This window comes from Brienomyrus brachyistius, chromosome 3 (genome assembly GCF_023856365.1).
Source record: "Brienomyrus brachyistius isolate T26 chromosome 3, BBRACH_0.4, whole genome shotgun sequence".
In the NCBI taxonomy this organism is placed as follows: Eukaryota; Metazoa; Chordata; class Actinopteri; order Osteoglossiformes; family Mormyridae; genus Brienomyrus; species Brienomyrus brachyistius.
In genome coordinates, this window is record NC_064535.1 from 4,658,929 (window position 1) to 4,681,280 (window position 22,352).

The 22,352-nt window shown below is 47.0% G+C and overlaps 1 protein-coding gene across 1 annotated transcript; it reads right to left on the reverse strand.

Moving 5' to 3' along the window:
* Positions 1-1,831: 1,831 nt before the first annotated feature.
* On the reverse strand, positions 1,832-20,945 carry mrps5 (mitochondrial ribosomal protein S5). The gene is made up of 11 exons (XM_049007398.1): positions 20,881-20,945; positions 19,280-19,420; positions 14,093-14,218; positions 12,355-12,588; positions 10,276-10,310; positions 4,875-4,965; positions 4,645-4,691; positions 4,506-4,563; positions 3,705-3,767; positions 2,545-2,681; positions 1,832-2,347 (listed from the first exon to the last, which is right to left on the reverse strand). Exons 1-11 carry the CDS (start codon positions 20,927-20,929, stop codon positions 2,123-2,125), a joined length of 1,206 nt encoding a protein of 401 aa, XP_048863355.1. The 5' UTR covers positions 20,930-20,945; the 3' UTR covers positions 1,832-2,122.
* Between the last annotated feature and the right edge of the window lie 1,407 nt (positions 20,946-22,352).

A 22,352-nucleotide genomic window follows, 5' to 3' on the forward strand; every position in this document is an offset into this window, starting at 1 on the left:
CAGGGACAGCAGGCAGAAAACAACAGAACAGGCAAGACAGGGCAAGGGGGTAAACAGGAAACGGGGTGAAACGCTCACAGCGCAAGGGCAGCAAAATCAAGGCTCAAACTTTGCTGAATTCCCCACCATAATTACAACAGAGACAGTACTGTATGTATGACTGATCAGCCAGGGGGGGAAGCACTTCTCATTTTATTTTGACGGTAATCTTTGTTAATCCACGTTAAAGGACACCATTTCAGAGATGGCATTTTAAAAGAAAAACAGAGGGGTGGAGCTTTTGATGCACAGCAAAACACAAGATCGACAGTGATAAGCGTGCTCTCTACCCATCTTCTGTCGTTTGAGCAGGTTGGGTCTCATTTCACTTTTGGCAAAAATACCACAGCCCAGGAGATCGATGTGCTTTGAATGCCATCTAGTGCAAGGGCGGTGACACTACACCGTAAAATCCATCAAAGTTTGGGGCTGAATAAATGGTTATCAATAGAAAAGCCTGCATTCTTTGGAGTGAGTGAAGGGACAGTTTTCACAAGCAACATCAACCCTGCTTGATTTGTATTATAAAAATAACGCGTGTTTCGTATTCAACTCATATGAGTGACAAAGAGATGATCCCGCCAGACTCAAATCAGATTTGGCTGTCAAATAAAACAGAATTAAAAAAAAAAAAATCTGTTTGACACCCCTAGTGAGCCGCAAGTAGGGCAGCAGCCAAATCCAAACACACTGATTGAAGTAACCAATCCGAAAATATTAATGCTGTTTTGGGGAACAAAAGGAGATGACATCAACCTGATGATACACTTTTCCCATTTCAGAGCTTTTCAAAAGCCAAAAGGTCTTCGTTGAGGTGCATGACGGAGTAACTGCACCCAGCTCCATCATCATGGCTGGATTTGGGGACACTGGCAGGTTCGTGTCGTGCTGATTCACACTGCAGCATTTAGGGAGCGGCTCTCAAAGTGAATCTGAAGTTTTACGAGAATCTGAACGACTCACAGAATTTGAAGAAAAGCAGAATCATTCACTGACTGCAGAAGATTCAGTAGCAAAAAAATTAGTCAATCAATTGTTCACAGCCTGTAGAATCATTCACAGAATGTAAGAGAATCAGAATCATTTATAGAATGCAAAAGATTCAGAATCATTCATAGAAAGTAAGGGACAGAATGCAGAATGCCATCCATCCATCCATCATCTCCCGCTTAATCCGGAGTCGGGTCGCGGGGGCAGCAGCCTCAGCAGGGAGACCCAGACTTCCCTCTCCCCGGCCACTTCGTCCAGCTCCTCTGGGGGGATCCCGAGGTGTTCCCAGGCCAGCCGAGAGACATAGTCTCTCCAGCGTGTCCTGGGTCTCCCCCGGGGGGGAATGCAGAATGGTAAACATTTAAATAAAAAAAAAACATCTTCTCTGAGATAAAGGTGTGTTCTCTGGCTCTTCCGGTAGGAAGAGGAACGTCAGCAGAAAACTGACAAGCTCCCTCTTCATACTCCATCACCGATATGAATCTGGCTGCAACATGAGAGGGTCTCCATCAATCGTTGGTACCCCATTGTGCCTTTTGTCCCGGCCGCTGAATAATTCATGAGATGGAAAGCAATCCGGGGGGGGTCTATTTAAACAGAAAAGCAGACAAACTAGAGCCCCTCGTCAAGCAGCCCCATGCGTGGGTGAAGTGAGCTTCAAAGGAAGAGGCCAAGTAGCCTTCACAGGCAGTGGAACTGCATCAATAAACATGGTAAAGTTGAGCATCTCAGGGAATCTGTAATATCTTATTAGTAGAGCTGTGTCTTCCTGCAGAACAGAAAGGCAATCAAACATAAAGAATTCCCCAGTTTTATAGGCTTTATTAATCATGTAGCACAACAAAAATGAGCAATTCATCAAAGTTTTCAGCCAGACTTGACTTTCCAATGTATTTCTATATATCCAGATGGTTTCAGCTCTCCTCCAATGATACCTGATGGAACCCGAGATCCCCCCCCCACCCCGGAGACCCTTGAAGGTCATTTATAACAAGTGTTGTGAATGTCCCATTTTTGGGTGAGCGTGGGGGGCAGGGACTGTCTGTAGACCCATCAGCTGGCCAGATGCAGGTGGCTTCGGCCGTGAGGTTCTTCACCAGACGGTCCGCTTGACCCCGGCCCAGGGTGAGCGCCGCTGGCCTTGAGCAGCCCGCACCTCATCCCACTCCAGCTTGGTGTCAGGGACCTCGCCTTCAGGCTCGGGGTCCGGCCGTGCTCCCTTGGCCGGTGATGCAACCACGTGGGGCAGGGGCCCGGTCTCATGGCGGAACTCGACCACGTGGAGCTGTTTCTTCTCCGCCAGGTTCTGGTGGGTTTTCTGCGGGTGGGTGGGGGGGGATGGAGAGAAGTCAGGCTACAGACCCATCCACCTTGATTGATGCAGCCAGACCGATCTGGCTCCTATCCGGCCCGGCACAGCCCGGCTATCTCGCTTTGTTTTTGGAGTCAGATTACATTTCGGTAAGTTCACAAAGCATCCGTAAGAAGCTGTTGCCCGTCTCCATAGCGACTCACTTGGCTGGCCAAGCCCTGAAACAGAGCCCGGGTGAGGTTCAGGAGGTTGGTGGGCCCGACCACCTTGCAGTACATGTCCTCGATGCCGATCAGCTTGCAGATGGTGATGATGGCTCGGTGGCAGTGCAGCCCATACCCTGTGAAACACAGAACCCGGCAGTTAAGGGGAGCGTCAGTGGGCCCCAATCTTTAGCAGACTGGAGCTAGCATGGCTGCTACGGCTACTGTGATTACTAGTCTGTGATTAGCGATCTACGCTACCACCCAACAGAAGGAAACCTAAAGCTACACACATCGTGTGTGTATATATGCCGAGCATAGGCTGTTCTGCCAAACTGAGCTCTCCAACATCATGTCTGTCACATGGGCAACACACTGGTGGGAAACCAGTTGCTCCACCAGCCAATAGGTGATTGGGTCCAGCTGCTGCTACTGGGTTTAGCAATGATAAAGTTCTTGACCTCTTGTAGGACCCACACACCATGCTCCCTCCCCTCCTCTCGCTCTCCCAGGCCACAGCGCTCTGGAGGAGACCTTCACAGAGCTCGTCGGCTCCACCCACCACGCCGGGGCTGTGGGGGGAGGTCCAGGGACCACGCCAGGCGGATGGGCGTCTCATTCGGTCACCGTGACGTCCGTGGGAGAAATCCTACCAATGGTGTTTCAGCAAAATGGCAAGAGTGGAGTTCTTAAAAGGACCCGGGCTCATAAAAAAAAAAAGATGATGACGTCATTAAAATGGAGGGAGGAAAAAGCTACTTCGTATAATTTGAGCAGATCAGGGCCAGTTTAAAAGGTGCCGCAGTCCGGCCTAATCAGGGTCCCCAGCGATCATTAGGGCCCCGGATCCAGCGCGTTACTCACTTTCATTTGATCATCATACGTGGGGGGGGGGGAAACAAACCCAGCGGCAGTTCGGAAACCTCATTTACAGAAAAGGAAAGTGCTTCTTTCCCCCATGGCCTATAACAGGCCAGCAGGGGGGATGAATCTCTCCTGCAAATATAGCTGATTGCGTCACTGGAAATAATTACGCTAAAAGAGGTTTTACGCTCTTTTCCCAAAAAAGACAGTCGTTTCATGCGACGTTACACTTAAGGACGACAGCATTAATGTGAAGCTGGCTCCATGGATCACTGCCCCGTGCACACCCAGCTTACCCAGGTTCTGCTTCTTCATACGAAGCGTGGTTCTCTTGAAGGTCGAGGTGATATCGTGGTAGACTGGAAAAAATTTTAAGTACTTTACTGTAGTAACATTGAACTCACATTTTTCACTTCCTCCATACAGCAGCAGAAATCGCCGGCCTACCTGCATCAAAGGCCCAATCCCAAACTACACCCTCGACCCTCCATCTTCATTAGGAGTTACAGGAGTTGAGGAGCCACGTCTCCCTCACAACAATGCACTTAAGCTTAAGGAAATTTTCGCAAAAAAGATTGATACAGCCTTTTCTATAATTATTATGACTTAAGAAAATCAAGAAGTTCCTCTGAGAAGACAACAGTACTCATCTTACATTTATATGTTAAAGCATTCTCCTCAATGTATTTTTCCTCGCTGTGTGCAAAGCATTGTGGGATATGAGCGTGGTAGTTGTATGAGCCTGCAAACTCGCTTCCTGACCGCGTGATGGGCCACTCCCCCTTAGCCCTCGCTACTTTGAGACACACTTTAATATGGCGACGGGTCTCGGAAACACACAAAGACACAAGGGCGGAGTGGGTAGGGACCGGTTTGGGATTGGGCCAGTATGTCATCACTGCATGAATGACCACAGCCTCACATCCTGTGCGCCGTCACTATGGCAACTCCGGGGCTAAGCCAGGCCACACCCACTTGGTTCCATAGGGCAAAGATATTAAAACCGCAGCCTATCAGTGAATACATTAACACATGGTCCTAAATCATCACGCAAGGCTCTTTGGCCTGGATCACTTCCGTAGAAGCACAGGACTTACTGGTGTGGTTGTTGAATCTCTCAATGCAATACAGGTACTGCACCGCTCTGTTCTTCGCCTGGGGGAGGAAGTTCAGATTTAACCCCTCAACATGGGCTCAATGTGGCACTTTAGAGCGGAAAAAAACAAGCCGTTTTACTTTTCTCAGGGCAGACATTCGATCAGTTGCTTTCCCAAGGGCAAACCCTGCAACAAAAGAAAGAAAACAACCTTTTATTTATCCCCTGAGAGTGCGGGACACGGACTCCCTCACGGCCGGGCGCCCTGAATGGCCATTAAAAACGGCGCTATACTTGCACGCACACAGCTATGCCGCAATTGGTTTTTAGAAATTTTTTCCCCCCTCGGAAAATAAACCACGTCACCTACCCGCCACCCCATGGCCGTTTCCGACGGCGACCAGACAGCTCACTGACTTCTTCCGTCCTTCCTTTGCTGTCATGTTGAAGACATTTTTCACCTAAAGAATAAAGAATAAAAAAACAATAAAAAAATCACAGGACAGAAAATTCTGCCTGAGTTAATGGGGACTGAGTGTAGTGCTGCTTTGGGACGATCGCTTAGGTCAACACCCTCGTCAAAAACTCCGGTCTCTGGCTCAGGCCGCCGGCCTCGCTTAGCTCCCTTTCCCCAAGATTAAAAACACATACAATGCTGCTTTCTGCCAGCAGGTGGCAGCAATGACACACAGCCAGGGGGTACCTCCCCCAAACTGGTCCTTTCAAAAAACATGACAGAACCCATCCCGGTGGACAGATGAGCTGAATACCACTAACTCCTAGAAAAATATCGAATACATTAAAAACATATCAAATATTCATAAGATTACTCCACAACTATATTTCAGCAACCTGGCAGGAGATTAAAGTCATTGTGCCCAAAAAAATGTAATCAAAAGTGCTGCAAGAAACCAAGGCATGGTTCCCCAAAGCAGCACAAACGGTCTTAATGATCGACAGACGCCCAAGGCGGAAGCAATCAAACTGCAGAGGCATCCTATCCTCTCAGAACCACGCTAATATTAAAGCGACAGTGTGTAGCCGGGGGGTCTTCGGACCCCGCATAGTGCCGCGGTGGGTCTGGAAAGGGCAGGAGTGAATGTCTGGGGCACCTCACGCCAGCAGCATGGCTCCAGGGGACGGAACGTTAAAACACAGGAAGTGACACGGGTGGGCGGGGCCTTATGTGACTGCTGGGGGAAACGGCAGTTAGGAGAAACAAAGCTACCCTCAGGGGGTGCAAATCAAAGCCATGTGAATAGCCCCGTGGCAGGGAATAGCCATGTGAATAGCCCCGTGGCAGGGAATAGCCATGTGAATAGCCCCGTGGCAGGGAATAGCCATGTGAATAGCCCCGTGGCAGGGAATAGCCATGTGAATAGCCCCGTGGCAGGTGGTGGCCCCTGTTGGAAGACCCCATGGCCGCCATCTAATTAAGCACAAATGAGAAATTACTTAAGGTCGGGCAGGAGGCAGGCAGACTGCTTGATGCCAATTCCCAGAAGCCAAAATGCTGTTCTACCCTTAAGCCAACTGATTCCACAAGTACTGAGGAAAACAGAAGATGGGGTACTGCCAGGTTTAAGTCGCTCCTGATGATGGACGTCGCACTAGATGATGAGTAAGCGGCAGCTTGCTAAGCAGCGAGAAGAGCAGCGACTTCCTGTCCCGAAAGCTGACCACTGAGCCTGGTGGGTCACCCAACCGAGTCATCGGTGATTCAGGACCGTGAAGCAAAAGGCGCAAACTACTGTAAAGAGATGAAAATGATATGGTTGTTCTGGCCAACACCGAGGAACGTCGCACATGCAGAAAGAACATCTCAATGCTGGCCCTTTGCTTATACACATAAGATAAAATTGGATAAAATTTCAAGATATGCTTTTGGTTAGGCTTTAACTGCTAATCCCAGGTAAGCAGAATGTCATGCATGTTCTTGCTTTCAATGACACGCATGTGAAGGAATCCCTGATCATCTTTACATGACATTGCTATACGAGCGGATAGAGGTATCCTGCGGCTTGCTGCTGTACAGGGCTTGGCCGATTTCCATTCTGCATCGCCGCTGCAAATCCGTGTCAGCATATTATGTTGGAGGGTTTTATTCTGGGTGGTGGTGGTGGGGGGGGGGGGGGTACGAGTGGGGAAAATGGGAGTCAGGCCATGACGAGAAGCTCGACCGAAAAATATTAATAAAGATACATTCATGGTCATTAGCAGGAAACTAGAGACCCCAGGGAGGCACAGAAGCAGAACGTCCATTAGGAGAGGGAGGGGAAAAATGGCGCAATTTAGCATTTCTCAGGAACGGCGAGTCTCAGATGGCGATGCAAAGCCACAGAAGACCCTCCCCCACCCCTCCACCCTTTCAAACTCACCATTGCTACACAGAGCGCTCCGTTTCCTATAACGAGTAATGGACTTTGTCCTGATGAACATGACCGAGCGCTACCCTCCTCGGCGAGTGAACTGTCCTTATGTCACCTGACACAAAACTGACCAATCACGATGCACCGTCACCAAGAGCTGACCAATTGCTAGACCAGGAAATCCACCGATCAGCCATAAAATCAGAGCATCCAATCAGATTCCTCTCAGCTCTTTCCTCAGAACAGCATAACAGGCAAACGCCCATTCACCATTTAACTCAGAGGTACTGCCTCTATTCACACAGAACATTCCGGAGAATCTTAGTACTCTTGTGTCTAGCCTCAAATGTACTCAGTCCAATATGTTTTGGAAAGGTAAGACAGCTTGGTGGACTGGTACCTTAAATACATACATATAATATTTATAAAAAGGTTCCATGGGGCTTCCCTATGGGGTAACTTACATGCAAGGTTTTCCAATTCAACATCAAACCGATTCAAGTCACAACCTGCAATACAGCCTATGCTAAGCTGGTTTGTCTGGGCAGAGACTCCAGCCATTGGGGTCTGTGGGCTGACCCCTATGGATGATCCATTTCCTGGAGGCGGGGCCTCAGTGGAGTCCCGCCTCTGGCCTCTCCTCATTGGACGGTGAGTACCCATGCCTGCCAGGAGTAGGCGTGTACCATGTCTGCACTCATGTTGGGCCACGGAACAGCTATGGGGCTCATTTACATTCTAGGTGGGTTCTTGGTTCCCCGTGAGAAAGGAGAAAGGTTCACACAGACCGAAGCCGGTACTGACTCGGCCCACACTAATCCTGTTCAATTTCCGGATAATAAGCGGTTCGGCGCACCTCTGAAATACGGACTCAGCTGGCCTGCGTTTAAGCAGTGCTGAGGGGGCGTATAAATGCGGTGACAGAGTGACCGCTTCATGCGGAGGCGGCGTGACCGAGCGCGGGATCGAGGGAGGCCGCTCGCCCCAAACAGCGGGTGGTGGCCGAAGCTAAAATGGAGCACTTTTGCAGGCCGGCCAGCCAGTTCTAATTACATTCAATTATACAAATAATCCATTTCCACCAGGAACAGAAAAGGTGAGGCACGGCTTCTGCCTGGTGGCCCGTCCATGTCTTCCACACCAGAAGGGGGCTGCTGGTTCAGTTTCTCCATATAATTTTTCTGGGCCGCCCTTTCTGAAGCGGCTGGGCTCCTCTGTCAGGCAGCATTCGACCTTAACGCAGCGCTGGAAGGTCAAAGGGGCAGGAGGCAGAGTACGGCGTCAGTGGCTAACGCCGGCAAGGTTAACGAGGGGAAAGAGGATAACGAGCAGGCCACAGATATAGAGCACAAGCCTCGGTCAGCTAGACAGGGATTATCCTGACTGCCGTTAGCAGTGCCGGGAGCAACTTATGCCGATAAGTACAATTTAGGGCCTATGGTGCGGTGGTTTGGTTTGAACCTATGCCGCAGGTCAGAAAGCCATACACCTCTGTAGAAGTGTTTAGTTTGAAGATGGTCGACTAAACCCATCCATCAGCAAAACCCGAATCAGTGAGTTGCATCTAATTTAGAAGGTGCAAACAATGACATTCACGGCACAAAAAAAACCCAAAATAGAGTCTTTTTTTATACAACTCCAGCAGCTGTAATAAAAGACAATGGTGGTTAATGAAATTCTGGGTGTGTGTGTGTGTAACCTCAGCATGACTCCACGGTCGCCCAACTGCACAGCGGGCAGGAGGCGGACTCACTGGGAGCCCAGCGGGAACACCGCCGCCTGCAGGCAAACCCCGAACCGAGAGTGAAACCGCGGTTACAGGCCAGCTGTCCTCCACGGAGCATGGAAATGCGTCAAAGTCGAACACAGTGAGGAAAACACTCAAATGAAGCCGGGGTAGTTTTAAAGGCAGAGTTAACCAGCACGGTCGGGCACAGCCAACCCATGAAAGGAAGTAAACCATATGAACATCACCTGCTAACGGTGAGACAGACAGAGAGCAAACAGAGAGCAGTTCACACTTTCAGCTGCTTACCATCCTCTCTTACCCAAAGCAAACATGGTCTCCTGCCATTTACATCATGATTATTCATCACTCAGCTCCAAGCCTCCCTGCCACACTAACTGGGATATGCGGTTAGATGATGGATGGATGAATATTTACAATGTGTCAGGTGAGCTTCCCAATTCAACGGCACATCAGCAGTGTCCCTGATGGGATGTGACCCAATGATCTGAAGGTTAAAAGCCTGTGTCCTTAACCAACCTGCTACTGCAGTCCCTGCCCACCCCCTGTTTGCATTGCAGTCCTCTACCAGCCTGGAAGTAATGCTCAGTTTAGCCCAGACAGCTCTGTAATCCATCTGAAAGATGTATGTACCTTAAATAGGAAGAGGGGGCAGAAAGCGTGATTTCTATTGGAATAAATCATTCCTTTATAGAATTACAAAATGGGAACCTTGCTGCCCCATTAAGTCTCAGCAGAGTTGTTAGCAGTTTTATTATTATTTTTTTTTAAACAAAAGATAAATGATACATATGTTGCCCTCTTTTGAGTGGTGCACCCCAACTCATCTGAGGATAAGGAAATTACCACAAAACCCTTAATATGAGGATAGGACGATTACCGTAAAACCTCAAAATAGGAGAATAGAGAAATTACTGCGCACCTTTTAATACGAAGATGCACCTACAAACGCGATCACACACCGGATGCCTTTGGACTACAGGAGGAAATATACACAACACGCAGGGAACACACTAACTCTCTGCACACAGTGTAAGTTGGATCTTAACTGGGGCAAGAAGGAGTCTCAGATTGATCAGGGTTAGGACAGGCCACTGACACAATGAACACTAGCAGGGGCTAATGAAGACCCAGCCCTAATTATGATTTGTCAGCCTGCCATATCGATCCATTTTTGAACCCATTCACAGGGGAGGGTCATGGTGGGTCAAGCATCACCGTCATCATTTCTTAATTACCACTAAACGACGGTGAAACAAAGAAAACCATATTTAACTATAATAGCACCGCCGTTGCGAAAAGACTCAGGGTAACCATTTTTTCATATTACCCACAATACACTGCACACGAGTCCCCAAAGACCTTGATGGCAGGTCAGAAGCGCCCCCCCCCCTTTTGATCCTATCGCTTCATAGCCACAGGGGAAGGTTACATGAGTCGTGTTCCTCGGTGCCAGAGTGTAGCCTCAAAGCCACACCTTGCCCCCCTCCCCCATCCCACCAGGTACCAGAAGCAATCCTGTCATCTTCAAAGGCCCTGCTGTCCGACTCCAAGAGCAACCGCACGGCATCACGCTGCAACGACTTTTCAGAAGCTGGGGGGTGTGGTGGGGGGGGGTTGTAGTAATCAGTCGTTCACAGACGGGCAAGTCTTACCTCAAGGACACGCGAGTCGAAGTCCTCATAGGTTTCTGAAAAATAGGAGAAAATAAGGCGTCACGAACACTGGGGAGGGAACATCTCTAGCGCCCCCTACATGTCGGCTTACGTTTTCATGGGAGCAGAGCTATGGTCAGTAAAACAGCACAAACCAATCTAATAAAATCGCCATCTACACAGTAGGCTGTAGAAATACTTTTATGGGGTACACAATCCTCCCGCCATTTCTATTGCCCAGGCAGCATAACAGATCTAATCTGCGTTAATTAATTAGCTACATGGCAGCGGTGGTGCTATTTCAGCCCTCGGCAAACTCCAGAACAAACCACGTCTGCTTTCGTTAGCAGGACTAGTGTCTTTGTTCTTTTGAAATAAAGGACGAAGACAGTGACTCCTTGATGGCTTAACGAGCAGCTGCTGCCGGGCTCCCTTGTGATTCGCAGGTGTCATCTGATTGGCCGGCCTGCAATCCATCGTGCGGGGTGGGCTCCGCCCCTCCAACCTTCAGCGGCAGACGAGCTAACGGCATAAATCTATTAAGCATTTATAAAAAAAAAAAAAGGCCCCAGAACAGCCAAAGGAATAAACAAACAGATTCAGATGCACGGTGGATGTAAATCACTGTTTTATTGCAGTGTCACCAGCCGGAGACGGTGGGGGGGGGGAGGGGGGGGCTGCAGGCTGGGTTCAAAATTGGAAAGTAAACTGCCGACTTCCCCAGAAGCCTGCTGCCGTGTCACGTGACCTGAGGAGCGGGGGGCTCACATTAAAGTTGGCAGTCGCCTATCTGGCCTCCTGATACCCATCCTCCCATATTCTGACTGGAAAAATGACCAATAACACTGAGTTCCCGGCCCCCCGAAGTTCAGAGGAATACGGCCAGATTTTAAAAATAGGCACATAAATTTGACAGCTTCAGCAGATGGGCACTTCATGGATTATGGAGGACGCAAGAGATGGCTTTCTAAATGTGGAAAAACCATATCTGTGATTAATCCCCCCCCCCCCCATCAGTCGAGCATCTCACGTCCCCCAGCTTGCAGGGCTATCCCTCTGACAGCCTGGTCCAGGACCCGGAGTCCAACCAGCGAACCTTAGGGGCCTTGACACTGAAGCCCAACGCAAAGGTTCCGGTCATGATGGGAGAGCACTGGCCTTCATGCCAGAGTGACATCAGCTCCTGCAAGCTGTGTTCCATGTACTTCAACCAGCAGTCCAGGAGAGATGGGTGGCAGCTGTCAGAGGGCGGGATCTTCATGCACTATTGGAGACCTCATCGTTTACAAATCACACTTACGTCACGACACAAACAAATGGGTCTTTACTGGGAGTGATGGGTAGTACTGACTCCCTAATGATCTTTCCAGACATTAAGAAAAATAAAAAAAGTTAGAGAGTCCCGCAGTGTCCCTGACGACTGAGCAAAGCAGTACAGCCATGAGGAACTAGATTAATTTTGTTATATGACTAAATATAGCTATAACATAATGAAGAGCTCTTCCTTCAGCTTTTAAACTCCCAAATTCCTAGCTTACAAAGAAAGTCATTTTGATTGGCTTGCTATTTAAACGTGGGTAAAGGGGGTGGAGGGGGGATAAAGGAACAAAGAATGCAGAGGCGTATACCCACCAAGGGAGCGGCGCTAGAGGGGAAGAATGAGGTCACAAAGGCAATATCTCTAAGTGCAGGTTGCTACTATGGGGAACACAGAAACAGTTGCGATGTGACAGGGGGTGGGGGGAGGGGCACATTATCTGCTGCCCCCGGCCTGATGAAATATTGAAAACACCAGGAGGCCAGACAGGAGGGGGAGGGGAGACCTACAGCTGTGAGGCTTTATTAAAGAAGACGGGGGTAAAAGGTCAAACCACTTGTTCTGCACCCCCCACCCAGGGCACTCAAAGCACAAGCATCCCTGACATAATTCAGTGTCCTTGGCTGCATTCTGTTTATCCCAGTAACCTCAAGAGAATTTACACAAAAAATTAAAAATTTTAAATACAGTGCAGCAGAGGCAGATTATGTTGCCGCCCTTGTGGCCTGTTTGTGTACGACGGCTGTCTGGGCTGGGCTCACCTCCGTTGGGACCGGGGTCAGGGGGCCCGATGCTGACGCCCCCCCAGGAGTGGCCAGTCCAGCCGCGCTCCCGTTTCACCTTCATCTTGCGCCGCCGGTCCCACTCCTCCCGCTGCCGGAGGCGCTCGGCCTGCAGCTCCTGCTGCTCGGCTGGATCCCGCCGGGCGATGCTCTTGGCTGTGCCCTCCCGGGAAACTGCCATGTTCAGGCCTGGCCACAGGAAGCCAGCCCGCCCTGGGAGATGTGTTTGGGGTCATCGAGTTGCCAGCTGCTTTACGTCGCACACATGAAGGTGAACTCCGTCAAGGGGGTGCACCCCCCGCCGTACTTATTCAGTATTTAAACGCCTGAATGCTCATTCCGCCTGTAGCCAGCTGTCCCGGTCAGTGCCACCTCCATTCTTCCTGCAGCCCCGAGGGCTCATGGGAAATGGAAGGTTAGAAAGACCAGACTGCGACACCATACAGAAACGCTACTGTAAGTGGGCTGTTAGTTTTATGTTACATTTTACTCTTTCACAAAAAGTACTTTTTCATTTATCTGTTGAGTTCGACACCCCCTACAAGCGAAGTTCTGTGTTCACGAATGATCTTCTTTAGATCCCCGCGACATAATCGGGTAATGCAGGAAATGAACTTCATTCCGTTTTTGGGTGGAACTCCCATTAAAGCCCCCCAACTGAACTAATTACTTCCCAAATTAATTCATTTAGCCTCTTCTCTCACTGCTGAGCTCGTTATGCTTTGCAAAAAAAAAAAAAAAAGGCCAGAAAATGCCGGAAATTTTTAGTGAATCTTTGGTAAAACGCAACGACTGCTAGGAGGTCAGGCTAGCCGGGGGGGGGGGGGGGGGGGGGGGGGGCTGAGAAAAAGGGAACTTTAATTCCCCCCTGCAATAAACACAAGGACCCATATGAATAGTGATAATGAGACCTGTTAAGAGTGTTTAAAGGCATGGCGGAAACCCATCTGCCCGGCCAAGTCTGGTGGATCCGATTGGTCACACGCCAGGTATCTGACAGGAAACATGCCTCCTGATTGGCTCACTAGTATGAACCCTCATCCATCCTTTAAAAAATGGAAAGCAAATCATGAACTTATGCATTATGAACGAGCGTAACTAGCTACTCAGATTTGCCACCTGATCCTCAGTCCCCGGGGGATCCTTAGCAATCTCCCAGTCAGGGATGGGAATTAATATTTAAGAATACCCCCCAAACTAAAAATAAAATGCAAATTCGGCAAAGCTGACGCCACTCACTCAAACAGCAGCAACGCGGTAAAACACCGAGTGGCTCACAGGCACCGAACTTCTGAGAACAACATTTAGTGTGCAGCACGCGCAGCTTCGCATTGGCCTGCAGGGGTCGCTGAAGAGCCTGTTTACTTCCGCGGCAACCAACATAACTGCTGCGAAAATGATCTGATTTAATGAGCTGAACTTCATTAGGAGCAAACGCCAAAAATAGACATCCTGGACTGAAACGGGATAGAGAACTGCGCGGATTTTGCCGAACAACCCGGCTGAGACAAAGGAAATGGAAGTTTCTAGAGCTGCAAAACCCTCTGGATCTTGAAGCGTTGCCAGTCCCTGTCAGTTTACATAAATCACCTCCTTACTGATCTGCTCTGCTGGTTGCCTTGGTTATTGGTCTCTGAATTAATCTGATCCGATGCCATGATCGCTGTGTGCCCTGGCCGCCAGCGAACACCGCAGGGGAGAAACACCAAGAACCTACCTTCGCCCAGAACTTGACCCTTGTTCAGATCCTTCTTGATCTTCTTCTTGGTCCTCTTTCCTCGACCCTTTCGTGCGCCGGCGCCGCTGCTGGCCAGGACTCCCTTCCACAGCTCCTCTGCGGTCACTGCAATAGCCCAGAGCAGGACAGGAAATGACATCACCCTGATGACCACTCGACAGGAAACGGTGGCGACCATGACAACCAGAAATAAGAGTTATATGGACGACATTTTCCTTAATATCGAAAAATCGGGTATTTATATTAATAAAATGCATGATACACTAAAATTTGCTTGCAAAAGACTAACTGGGGACAGTGCGTGGCGGGGTAGGTTATGATCGGAGGGTAAAATCTCATGGATGAAGTGATTTCACATTTGGGCCCTTAGCGAGGCCCTTAACCACAACTGGGCCAGGGACTGGCAGACCCTGCCATCTCAAAAGAATGTCACTTTGAATAGATGTGTCTGCTAATTATATAATGTTAATGAAACACCATCAGAAAAAAAACTTCTTAAATACAAAGTCAGAAGTGTCTCAGCTTCGCTAGTAGATTCATGGCGTGGGTCATACAGCAGACGTACCAGCAGGGGGCAGCACCACACCCTGCTCTCACTAGAGAAGCATGCCAGCTACCTAAGTGAGTGCTTTGATCATTCTCAGAGGGTGACTGATTAGTGATGAGATATCAGTTAATTGTTTACTCTCCCTGCATATACAGCACATCAGTTTCCAGCAACCACTTGATTTTGAACACGAAGTTGAGTTACTAACAGTCCATGCAATAAACAAAAAAAAATCTGCTTTGACGGTATAACAACAAAAAAAAACAAAAAAAAAAAAACAAAAAAAAACTATTGACGGAGCTCATCATTTCATTTGCCATTCTGGTGTCACATGACCCGGTCATGTGAAGCAGCCACTGGGAGTGAGGGAGCTGTCGGACTGTGCACAGCAGTCATTCCCAACCTGGTCCTCAAGGACCCACAGACAGTCCACGGTTTTGCCGCCTCCCAGCTCCCTGCCAGACATTCCACATTTTTGCTCCCTACTGGGGAGCTGGGAGGGAGCAAAAATGTTGACTCTCTACAGGTCCCAGAGACATTAGGCAAAGCAGGAAAGGCAAATGAAACGGCGCCGCACGCCACTGGCCTCAATTAATTGGGGGCAATTCAGAAAGTCTCTGATTACAGTGGCGGCAGCATGAAGGCAGGATGAAATGTGCTCTAGATCTGACAGCACCCTCAGGCTTACGGGCGCCCCGCGGGAGACGCCATTTTCCCATGGCCGATCTGGACAGCAGCGGGCTCAGACCCCTAGGCGGATCAAACGGTCACGCCAGCCCTGTGTATTGCTTCGGGGCCAAAGCCTGCGTCATTAGAAATCAGAACCATTTCACACGCAACCATGCACAATGAGTGCTTGTCTGGACTCTAAAAGACCTCTGATCATCTTTTAAAGAAACACGTACTGCAGATCGGAAATTTCAGTAGTCTCCTGTACTCTCATCCCTGCCATCCATCTATGCTTATTCCTTCATGGTTTCTGACACTCAGAGTGCATTCTGGGAAGCAGGAACACCCTGCATGTGATGCTAGTACATCACGGATGTACGATCAGAAACCACATGGTTCTGGACGTACAAACAGCTTAGACCCTCCAGGACTGCGGGCTAGAGCATTCAGTCATTCATGAGACCGCGCCCCCATCTCCCACCTCCCAGTGAACACACAGGAGGAGGTGGAACGGCAAACAGCCCAGAAGGGTCCAAGCTCTTTGCATGAACCCATCCTCCCATCTCTGTTCTAACACTCAAGTCAAGCTGTGAAGTGCCTTGAATGTACCGCATATCTTCTAAAATATGAAATGACCACTTTGTCATACAAATTTCCTTTAGCGAGGAGCTAGATTATAGGAATTAAAGGCACACCTGCAATTCACGATAAAGCTATTTGGAGCTCAACAGTTCTCAAATGGCACTTTTCCACTGCCGGCCTGAACCAAGCTGAAGCCGGCCTGAACCAAGCTGAAGCCGGCCAGAACCAAGCTGAAGCCGGCCTGAACCGGAGCCATACCCAATCTGTACCCGAGCTGACACTGACCTGCTCACTAGAATACAGAATTGCTACGATGGACCCATATACCTCCATTAGATCTTCAATTCTTGCCCTAATGCAGGAAACTGTGGAGAAAAATATCAGATAGTAAACATTGTTTTTGAGATGCAGTCCTTAGCTCTATAATTTAATAACCAGTATTTTACACTAGGAATATTAAAATCGGGAATACTCTATACTTAGCAAGGAAGTAAAACTCAAGAAGGATGTCCAAAATTCTCTCTTCATTTTGCTCATTTCACACTTTCAGTGACCTCTTTCAGCAGCCAGGTCACATGATCATTATCATTGCCCTCCATTGGCTATTAAACCCAACTAAAAGAATCCCATTTTTAAAGTGCCGGTACCTCCACTGTCTTCCAAGTGCCATGATATAAACTGGCCTCGTCATTAAAACTTTTGGCGGCACGCTCAACAAAACCTGTCACATGATCCAGTACAGCACCCAATAAGGACCAATGCAGTTTTGAAGCTATGCAACTGCAAACGCGTGTGACACTAGAGGCAAGCAGACCTTTTCAAATTTCCAGGCGTCTTTTAAACAGAAATAAGGCTAAAAGGTTTTGACCCTGCCACTGAGCATGCTCAGAGGAGCTTCTGTTATTCTCAGGGACGCCATGGTAACTGGCAGCACAGCTCCTATCCGGTCCTTTTTACTGTCAGCTGTAACGCGAAGATGATTTAATTATAGTCTCGCACTCACATACTGGCTCTAAGCATTGACAATTAGCCCAGTCTCGTTAACTTTAGCAAGTCACGTCTGTGGATTTCCACCTCATTAGAGTGACGGAACACCGACTGGTTTGCTGGGCCCCTTCTGCTCTTGTATAAGGCGGCACTGTCAGGAGTGAAGAGCAGCGGCACCTAGAGCAGCAGGATGCAGTGTGGGATCAGAACCCGACTTACGACCCTTCCTATGACTCCTCAATGGTTTTAATATATTCTTTTAGTATTAACGTAAAATAGCTAGATATTCACTTCATGGTCTGGCCGTCTACAGTCAAGTTGACTGCATTCTTCCAGATGCTATCCCACCCTCGGCCCATCGATGTTAAGGAAACTTCTTCTCCATAGTTCTCCAGACTCTGGTCCACTTGCTGCCTCCCTCCTCACAGATTTGAACTTCATGCTATCACACGATATTTATGCGTTACCACTTACGTGCTCCGCTGCTTCCATCATTGGCCATTGTTTACTTTTACATTGTGTGTCAATGTTGTTGTTAACGTGCCCGCCCCCCCCCCCCCCTCTCGGCACTTGTCCTATCGATACTGGGGACTGTTATTTCACGTCACCGTAAGCTGTGTCCTTAATATGGGTGGTGTGGTAATAAAACCCCACTTTTCTTGAGTCAAAAAATGTGAGGAAAACACCAAAGTACAAGACAGAGCTTGATCGGCTTCCTTAAGGCGGAAAAGCAAAACGAATTATGTCCAAAATCACAGCAAATTGCCACACACACACACACAAAAAAAAACATTCACTCATATTAAACAATGTAAACTGGAAGCTAACAACTGACGCACAAGAAAAGCTTCACTCTGAACTCAGCACCAGCACTGTATGACCTAATTTATTTTATCTGTTATTTGTTAAATTACTTGCTCAAACACTGTTGGCTGCAAATCTGCTATTTTATAATGCAGCTTCCGTTATGGGGTGGGGTGGTGGTGGTTAATCTAGCAGAAAATCAAAAGCAGCCCCAAAACCAGCCATTCATTTTAATGCCAAGAAAACCACTGCGTGTTTATCATACATTACGATCCCTGACGGAAAACAGAAAGCCCCTGTCAGGAAAAATGGAAAATTATTACAAAACATATCTACCCCCCCCCACGCCACCCTGCAAAAAAAAAACAAAAGAACCTAAGGCAAAATATACTTTCAGGGGCAGGAGAAGAAATTCTAGTCCACAGTCATTCTGAACACTGAGACTATGACCTCATCAGGACTGACCTGCCCAGAGACTTGAAGAGATTAAAAAGGCAAAACAAAGGGAATGTAAACCAACCAATCACTGTCCAGACAGCTTGGCACCTGTGTAAGAGACCCATTTCATTGGGGAATCCAGTGGGCCAGGTACCAGAATCGATACGTTTAACATATTAACCCAGACCTCGGGACCGACACAGGACTGCGACTGCTCTGGCAGTTACTCGATTCATCTCAAGACGAAAACAAACCCACCACGTCAATCTCTCCTTGAACCATCTTAGAAACGGCATTTTACTCAGCTGAAAGCTTTTAATTATCACGGTCTTAGTGATTTGCACAAACAGCTTTAGGTTCTAAATTGCGATCCGCAATGCACCTTTCCAGGCAGAACGGCTATGATTAAGTAAATTATCTCAAGGCAGATTAATCGTTTTGTCTTATTTCCTAGCTTTACAGAGCTATTTCCAGATGGCTTTTTGTGTTTTCACTTGTACGAATAAGCAAAGTGTTCCAAAAGTGAACCATCTGCTCAGAAACGATTATGGCTCTCGCCCCTGGGCTTAAGTAAAATGTGATATATAAAAAATTAGTGCAAAAACTTCCTGATCTTTGTTGAATTTCCTCAAAATAACTGGGGTTTAACACACCAGAAACCGCATAACATAATGAAATGTAATAAAAGAGAGGACTGAAATTACAGACAATCTTTTTTTGCTCAAAACGGAGAAGACTAAGCGTGGCTTAAACATAAGCTGATGCATTTGGTGTTTATATAAAAAGAATGTAGAGCAGTACTGGAATTGGCAACCGAGTTGATGGATGGAACAACAAGCTGGTTCTGTTCTCAATACCAGTAAAAAAAAAAAAAAAAAAAAAAAAAAAACCCATCTTATTGTCTGTCACCATGGCAATGCCTGTGATTGATGGGATTGTTTGAGCAGAGAGACCGGCGGGAAACGTGGGCCCCTCCATCATTTCCTGTTCCTGCCACAGGTGACACCCTCGACTGGGGTTTGCCTTATATTCCTCCGTTTCCTTCATATTTATCATCCTGGCAATCGCTTCACCCACAGCTACTACAGCATGCGCAGGGCGGCTGGAGCTGCAGCTCACATGCAGATCATGGGACTCACACTTGTTGAAAAAGCTGCTGCTTCGGATCTGGAGCAGGGGGAGCGCCGTGGATGTTGGAACGGGAGCCCTGGAGGTGGGGGCAAGCCAGGCCATGCAAGTCAGGTGCCGCACGCCCCCCAGCACCTGTACCGGGGGGGGCCCTGAAGAAAATTGACAAGGGAAAGGCGTTTAACACAAGTGTGATAAAACAGAAACTCAGTACTCAGTCAGTTAAGCATGAGACTCTTAATCCCAGGGTTGTATGTTTGAGCCCCACGTTGGGGGATGTTGTTAGGGGACAAGCGAGTGGCTCAGCTATCACACAATGTTACATAAGTCTTAGATGAGGCACTGGATAGCTAGTCTGGAAACATTCATAACCCTAAAAGCCAAAGGTTGTGGAAGCTGCAGTATTTCGTTACACGCTGGATGTAAAACAGGAATATGACGTATAGTGTGGCGTGATTAAAATTGCTACAGGTCAACACAAGATATTACTGTCATGGTGTAACTAAGCAATCAGCAGCACTAGACTGAAGATATGGTTGTCCATTTAGACCAAAAAGAACTGAATTTCTTTTAACGTCGTGTATCGAGATTAATTAGCATCTTCTCTCACTGTAGACACTGAATATATTAATTGGTCCCTGAATATTTATGTAATACAGCTTACATAAGAGCCTACAATACAATCAGCATTCAACTATTACATATAATTCACAAACTGACACCTAACATCTGGCATTTGTACGTCACTATGTTGTCATTCTGTACATAAAAAATTAAGTTTAAAACTGACACTTGATTATGCATACGGTCGTAAAATATCGCACGTTACCTTAAGTCATTAATTTATACATTTATTTACCTTGCTGAACTGACCTTTATCTGCATATTAGGCTAAATTTCCTCTTGGCTACAGCATCAGCTATTAAACGGACAAAAGCAGAGTAACTGAAATGCAATAGTAAAGTACCCATCGACAAAAAATAAAAATAAAAACAGATCATCAAATAAATGGAATTCCATAAACGGGTTTTAACGAATTTATGTTTCAACCATCCACAACACGATGGGAGGAAACGTCAAGGACTAAGAGTTACAGTCGTTTGCGTGTTGAACGGGACTGTGTTACTGATCCATTCCGAATCACACTTAAAGCCATTCACAAGTTACAAAGACCGGTAAACACAGATACGCCGATACAACTAATTTATTTTCACACACAGCCACACTCAATAAGAATTCTCAGTAAAAGGTGAATCGATATCAGTTATATGCCGTTTCAATGACATTTGATGTGATCAATGCTGATTTATACCCAAGTTATATTACTACTACGCTGCAATTTTTATTTGTGAAACACGACCATTATTTGGAGCCAGTAAGCATCACGCAGACGCACGAACCGGCTATAGCGTATTGCTGAAGTACTGACAAATTTACAAAGCAGTGATCCATGCTTCAGATTCTTGCCAATGACCTCTCTCCTAAATTAAAACGCTATCCACATTTACAGGCTAAATATCAAACTGACAAAAGACACAGATTAAAAACACACTATCCGCCAATCCTGTCAAGGTTACACCACAAAAATGTTTAAAAGGAGCATCTTATTCACCTCTTACAGTTACCCGGAGGACACACGACAGCCACCGGACCGCCGCCATCTTTGAAATTACAGAAAGCCCCAAAGAAACTAAATAGAGGCGCAGTCTTCATTGCCTGATGAAAATTCAACCATATCACAAATGTGTCAAAATATATTTTATCGTATGGAAGGTTTTGTGCATATATACATTCATTTTATATAATAAATATTAATTCTACTTACTTAACCATGCTTCAAAGTATCTATGTTGTAAAAATAAAATGGCTTAATTGCCAGTTTCCCGGGTCCTTTTCCTAAAAAGACCGTTATTAAGCGGCGCGTGAGATATATGAAACATATATGCACCGCAGTCAGGGTCGCCAACTCTCACGCATGTGGCGTGACACCAAAGCTGTCAGACTGTCACGTTCAGGCAAGAAGTCTTAAGGCAAATCTGTATTATTCCATTATAAACCTAAGCTACATCAGAAGTGTTGGGGTAGTTTATAAACTCCAAAGATTATTTTCAAGGTAATGGAACTGTTACATACATGTAAATGCGTGTGCACGTGGGTGCAGACTCGTCTCGAATTGAAAATCTCACTCCAGCCGTCTGACCAAAGTTGGTAACTAAGTAGTTCAGGCACAATATTCATAATTAATTATACGGTAAATTACTACATGGATTACAATTAAGTAAATGTAATACACAGGGAAGATATAGGTCTATTCTCGTTAAAAATATAAAATAACACGGTTATTCGAGTAATTTATTTCTATTAATTATATTTAATCCGAACACTTTTCATAACTGCGTTACCAATAGAGGATTACAATTGAGACTTGAACTTGAAGCTTATACACGGCACAGAGTACGATACATAATAGATTTATCTCATGCCCAGATTTGTCAGATTCAGGGGCTCAGTCCTTTATAGGGATCCCTGAAGATACATACACGCACTTAATAATAAATTCAGCTGTGGGGAATCCTAAGAAGCCAAGATTTCTATACATCTCCTCTTGGGCAGACATAGACTTATCCACCAAACCACAAGTCTTCAAAAAGATAACAGGGTTCCAACTCTAGACAGATAGATAATAACCCTGATCACATTTGACATAACTCTATTTGTCTGGTCATTCTGTCCTGGGAATGGGATGCCAGTCCATCAGACTGCACACACTGATATAGTAGGGGCTGCCAATTTACCTAAGAGCTATTTAGTAGGCGAAATAAGCAGTATGTCCAAATCCTCAATATTAATGAGACAGTAGTATTACATAGATGCTATGCTATCCCACAGGGCCACAAGCTGCAACCAGAGATGAAGAAGATCGCTTGCTTAGAAAGTTTTATCAAGATGGCAGAGGAAGTGGCGTCTCTGCATGATTTTAACCAGAAAACTCTATGCAGTTACACAAGTAGACTCAAGCATGTATTTTTTTCCATTGATGGTCAAGCTACATCATTGGTAAACATCTGGATCAGGTAGTATGCG